The 6,159-nt window shown below is 36.4% G+C and overlaps 1 protein-coding gene across 4 annotated transcripts in view; it reads left to right on the top strand.

Annotated features, from left to right (window-relative positions):
* TAX1BP1 (Tax1 binding protein 1) overlaps nucleotides 1-6,159 on the top strand; it is a 69,878-nt gene that overhangs the window by 17,502 nt on the left and 46,217 nt on the right. For all 4 annotated transcript variants that reach the window (XM_009282018.1, XM_009282015.1, XM_009282017.1 and 1 more), the window contains exon 3: nucleotides 3,006-3,108. In XM_009282018.1, coding sequence (XP_009280293.1) covers nucleotides 3,006-3,108 — 103 coding nt within the window. The remainder of the gene's footprint in view (nucleotides 1-3,005; nucleotides 3,109-6,159) is intronic.

Genomic DNA, 6,159 nt, shown 5'->3' with positions numbered 1-6,159 from the left:
GTGGTTAAACATTGGAAGAGGCTGCCCAGGGAAGTGGTTGAGTCCCCATCCCTGGAGGTATTTAAAAGACGAGTAGATGCAGCACTTAAGGACATGGTTTAGTGGGCATAGTGGTGTTGGGTTGACGGTTGAACTTGATGATCTTAGAGGTCTTTTCCAACCTCAATGATTCTATGATTCTATGACGTTTTGATGTGTGCAACCTATGGCAGGGAAGACCCTCATCTTCTGAAATCCTGTGCAGTGAAAAGAGTCCACACCTTCTAATAACTTGCATGTGCCCCATTAAGAAATAAATGAATTCTCAGGGTTATAAGAGTGTAAGATGGGGTGCTTTGCTAGGGGAAGCAGAAGATGGGTGACAGGAAATAGGGGGAATTGGGGGTTAAACTTCCCAGGGTATCACCCACTAGCTTTTGATGTGTCACAGTTCTCTCTTTATCAGTAACCCACAGATTAGAGTCATACTTGAAAATATGGCACCTGCTGATAAACAGGCCAGGAAAGTTATTTGTTCTCTATGTTAACTACTCTTTTTGTTTCTATTAGTATGACTAAAGTTTTAAATGACCTTAAAAAAAAAATCCTTATGTGGCTTACTGTTACAGGTAAAGTATTCATAAAACTAACTTTTGGATTCAGAATAGATTATTAAATTTACAGATCAACATGTGATATCTGAGGGGAAAAAAAAAAAGAAAGCTACAATCCCAAAGAAAAGCTGAATCAGAGGTTGAGTTGATCTCTTAGAGGGACCATTTTTGGTTTTATATTCACTGGATTTTACTCCCTCTCTCTACGTTTTCCAAAGTGTTAATTATCAAAAGAAAGGGTGTTATTTTACTCAGGAAAATGGCATCAGAATCAGAGTGTGTGTGTGTTTGGTTTTTTTTAAACAGAAATGCAAACTAGAGTACAATGAAAAGATTACTTCTGTTCTGTACAGTATTTGTTCTAGACATAATAATTTGGTTTCCCTTCTGAAATTAAAAAGAACAAGATGGGAACTTTTCACTCACTGAGAACTACATTTAAAAAGCTATCTGCTTTCTTTATTTTAGGGCAGCAAGTAATGGTATATGCTTCCCTTTTCTGAGGTAAAAGTAGGTTCAGCAAAAAAGAGGTATTAACATCTGAGTTGGATTTGAAGACATGGCTAATGTGAAAGTTTGCAAAATGTTTTTCCTGTGAACTTTTATCAAGGAAAAATTGCTTTACCCCCCCCCCCCCCCCCCTTCAAGTTAACTGGAGGTGCTTTCCTTGTTATTTCTGAGATACTTAAGTGTGGGAACAACAACCCCAGGAAATCTCATTTCATTCACATCTTTAAAAGCTCCTTGATAGGAGATATCACAGAAATTCAAAATTTTGGCTAAGAATAGGCTTAAGATGTAGTAGGTGATTTCATTCTGGTGAATACATCAAGAGTCTGTACTGCTTCTCTCTAATGAATGTTGCCTTAAAGAAGTGACTGTAGTTAGCAAAATGAAAATTTCCTCTGGTTTTGCTGTCGTTCATCATTGGTTTTTAAGAATATAAAAAAGGCCTGGTCATCTCACACCAGTTCTTTTTTTCCAAATGTTAGCTTTTCCCACACTTTTTAATATCAAGTGAAGAAGTGTAATGGGCAGCTATGGAATAATCTCTTAAGAATTTTTTTTTACTAATGCTAATTATTAATTTTCATACGTGAAATGTGTATATATATACATATAATTGCTATTGAATTACTTTCAGTTCTGCTGTTCTCATTGCCTGTCTAACCATCTGGTTTGTTTTTTTTTTTTTTTAAAGCTGACAACTTAAAAAACCTCAGTTCTTAATGCTTTTAAAATACTGTTGCAATGTCTCTTTATAAAGGAGGATTTGGTATGAACTTAAAGTTTAGAAGTCTTGTCTCCTGAAGTAATAGAAATCATGATTGGTAACTTCATCTTATTTTGGTTCTTGGGTTTTGTTTTTTTTTCTTTTTTTTTTCTTCTCCCTCTTGAAATGCTGTCTCACCTGACAGAAATTGGTAGACAATTTGTCCCCTTTCCTCTTAACTCTTCCAAGACAGTATACTCAGTTACTGATAAATCATACTACACCTAGCTTTTGACAAGGTTTTTGGTATTTTTTTAAGTCAGTGGAATAAACCAGATATTTGTTCTTTTCCTTTACTGTTGTGCTATTATTAATATCCATTGCTTTACAGTAGTTGCCTTGGGTTTCAGGTTTAGATGCATGTATTTCAAGCTTGTTAGAATAAGCTTCTTCAGAGGATAGTATTTCTTACTGTACAGAACTGCAGTCTTACAAAAAGTCTGAAAGCAGATGTTTATTGAAGTTAGTGGAAGACTGTACCAACTTAGCTGAGTCAGGTTTTTGTGCAAACTTTTTTTTCTTCCTCCTTGCAGGCATAGCATGTATATATGGAAGAATTAGCATTCCAGTGAAATGCTGGTCTTCAGTATTGCAGAAGTTGTCCAAAAAGCGCTAGTTTAGCCCTGTCAAATTTGGCCTTCTCAGTAGAAGAGCGTGCTAATTTTCTTTCCTCCTTCTTGTTTTCTGATGAACCTGTTGGATTGTGGACACAAAATAGTCAGCACTGGCAGAACTTACACTAAGAAAATCTCACTATAAACTTCAGAATTAACCTTTTTGTATTTTTAATATACTAATGTGTATCTTTATAGAAAAAAAATAAATGTACCAAATAGTAGTTTAATGTATAGTGAAAACTGTCTGGTGTTTTAATTTATATAGACCCTTTTATTGCCTTAGACCCATTTATTGCCTTAGGTAACAAGCTTAATAAAATTCATGCTAAATCTTTGACACGCTTGTTAAAATATTCCTGATTTGTAAACATTGTTAAGTATCTTTTTATTACATGTTGAAGCAGAAATATGCATATTACAGTATGTTGTAAAGGCCAGACCATGGTATCTTAACTGTGTATAACAAATTCTTCTGCTTAATGTTTTATCTTTCTTTTTTTGTTGTGGTTTATTTTATTTTAGGTTGGTTGGAGTACTGCAAGAGACTATTACACATTTCTTTGGTCACCTATGCCAGAAAATTATGTGGAAGGATCAACTGTTAACTGTGTGCTGACTTTTCAAGGTGAATATAAGACAGTATCTACCTGTATCTTCCAGCCTACACAGCTTTTTAAATACTTACCTGTTCATTACAATGCTGAGGGCTGTATAACAGTTCTAGACTTTTACAAACATAAATTGGAGGAGAATTTTCCACACTTCACTGTGTGAAGTTCAGTCTTATTTCAGATGTCAAGGAAATTGTAGGGGAAGTATGTGACTTAGTATGTTTTTACATAGTAATGGACAATATTAATGACTGATAGAAAGAGAATCTCTGCTGGAAACTATTCAAATACAGAAAATGACTCTGTTTAATCATCAGCAGGGCTTTTTGATCTTGGCATCTCTTAACGCATTGTGTCTTTCCACTGTCATTAGTCTCTGGACTTTAAACATTCTCAATGTAAAGTGATTCTTGTGAAAGAATAAATGTAGATGATGGTTTGGTGAAGGTTCAGAGTTGTCAGAGAGTAGCAGAGGACCTTTTGACAGTGAGGAATTGATGAAAATGACTGAAGTTTAAGAAAAGAATAAAGAACACAACAGAAAATGTTACACCACTGTTTAAACCTATAGTACAACTGCATTTTCAACACTGGGAAGGGGAAGGAGAGGATTGGATCTCCACAATCTCAAGAAAGATCTAGTAGCACAAATGAACGAAGTGCAACAAAGAAGATCAAAATTAAGAAATAGCTTCTGTGTAAAGGTGTGGAGTTACAAAGATGACAGAGCCACACTCTTCACATTAAATATAAAAAGGGACAATGGCCATGGATTGTGGCCTGAGAGGTTTACGTCTGACATTACGAAGAACTTTTTTACCAAGAGGGAGTAGCGCAGTACTTGAACTGGTATCCCTGGTTTGGAAGGATGGGAATTCCACACACTTGATTAGACACAGCCATGGTAGTCTCAGACTGGTGGTGACAACAGTCTCTTGAGTGGGAAGTTAGATACAAGGAAGAAATTCTTCACTATGAGGGTGGTGAGGCACTGGAACAGGTTTCCCAGAGCAGTTTTGGATGCCCTCTCCCTGGAATTGTTCAAGGGCAGGCTGGATGGGGCTTTGAGCAACCTGGTCTAGTGGAAGGTGTCCCTGCTTATGGCAGGGGGATTGGAACTAGATGATCTTTAAGGTCCCTTCCAACGCAAACCATTCAATGACTCTATGATAAGCTGACTAGGTGACCTTCAGAACTTCCTTCTGTCAGGTTTTTCAGCCTGGGAAAGGGAAATAATGGCAAGTGACAGATGTCTCTAAAATCAGCTACCCATGGCATGAGTGGATTATCCATTGTTCATATTTAAAGAAGTAGGAGCCATCGATGTAAGCTACCAAGTGACAGGTTCAAAACGGAGATAGAAATGATACTTGTATAACACAGTCAATGTGCAGAACTTCTTGCCCACAGGACATTACAAATGTCAAAAATCTACATGCATTCAAAGTTGCATGTAAAAAAAGCACCTCCATTAAACTTGTTTAATGCTTTTCTGCTTACTAACAGAATTTTATGTACCACCTTACGTTCTTTTTTACTTCCCAGAGTTGCCTTTAGTCTTTGTGTGTCTGTGTTTATTGCTTAAAATATATAGAAAAATAGTAATTGAAGTCCTGAAATGACTACTGTGTTAGCTTGTTATCTTGTTAAAGCTGCAAACAGTGATAGCTTGGATGAACTCACTGTTCTTTCTCTTACCCCCAAGTCATTTTTTTCTGGTACTTTCCATGATGATCATATCCATGTGATCTGACCATTTTATAACCTTGAAATCTGTGAAAAGTACGTGTGCTCTGTAGGAACTGGAAGGAAGTCATTAGTTTCTCTTACAGTTGCCAAAATTCACTGAATGAATGAAATTGGGTTGGACTGAAACTAAAAGTGACCTAGAAGCCTAGGACTCTACATGCCATTATCAGTCCTTTGTACTTAGAAGTTTTACCACACATGAAGAGACCAGGTAACTCTGTCCCATCTGTTACATTCCATGCTGACAGTCCACCACTTTTACAGAGCTGCCAGATTTAATCTCCATTCAGACAGTCTCCCAGTTGTGTTTGGCAAGGTATTTTAGTGCTGCTGAGATGAGATCAGTAGAGCTTACAGGAGCTTAATGAGCCGAGATAAATAGTAAATGTTGTGCAGCATGCTTTAAACACATTTTTTTAATGATCAAGTAGGTGTGCTGGAAGAAAATAATCAGGAATCTCTTCTCTCCAGTACATGTTAGATACAGGAAAAAAGGCTTTAATTAGTTTTAAAATCAGTTTGTCTGAAGCAATATTAAAACTTGCTGGAGCTGCAAAGTAGATTGTTTTTAATTCGTTTCTGCATAGTGTCACCTTATTTAAGCATTGAATCAGGTAAACTGAACTGCAGTGCTATATAGGAAAGTGTAGTCGGGTCCAAAAGCACAGAATCCTGAGGTTTTGAGATTAAGATACTATTTCCTGAGCTACAGTTAATAAAGTATAAGATTAGTGAAAACATGAAGTGCTTGATACAATGCTGTCCGTATAGCTCATGCAGTTTTTTACTAAGAGTACTGGGAAAAGTCTTTCAGGAATAAAAGTTGGTGAATAGAAATTAATGATAAAGTTAGAAAGGGAGCAGATTGAATTGTGGTGAAATCTGAACAGAAATTGGTGACATCACCTGCTGGATTGAACATTAGGTGAGCATGTATTATGCTAGCATCATACTCAAGCTGGCTAGGGTATTTGATAATTAAGTGTTCTGAATAAAACCAGTTCGTTTTCTTCCTATTAAACTGAGTAAGGCATGGTTTCTTGCATTTACTAATAAAGGTAAAAGTCTCATTAATTCTGGAAATGATGTTTTAACATCCACAAATATTACCATGGGAATCCCGGTGATGTAAGGGGCTTGATGTTGAAGCTTTAGTGGGCCACAGTTCAGTTGAATAGTCACGCAGAAATTCTTCTGAAATAATTTGCTAGCAGCATGCAGTATTACATAGCTACAAGAAAGATGATTTATTCTTACCTTGCAAAGTCTAGAATTTTTTTCTCAATTTTGAAAAATAAGCTCTTTTAACACTGCCC

This window comes from Aptenodytes forsteri, unplaced genomic scaffold (genome assembly GCF_000699145.1).
Source record: "Aptenodytes forsteri isolate BGI_AS27 unplaced genomic scaffold, ASM69914v1 Scaffold164, whole genome shotgun sequence".
NCBI classification, from domain to species: Eukaryota; Metazoa; Chordata; class Aves; order Sphenisciformes; family Spheniscidae; genus Aptenodytes; species Aptenodytes forsteri.
The sequence above is the reverse complement of the archived record's forward strand: the minus strand, read 5'-3'. Positions and strand labels throughout refer to the sequence as shown.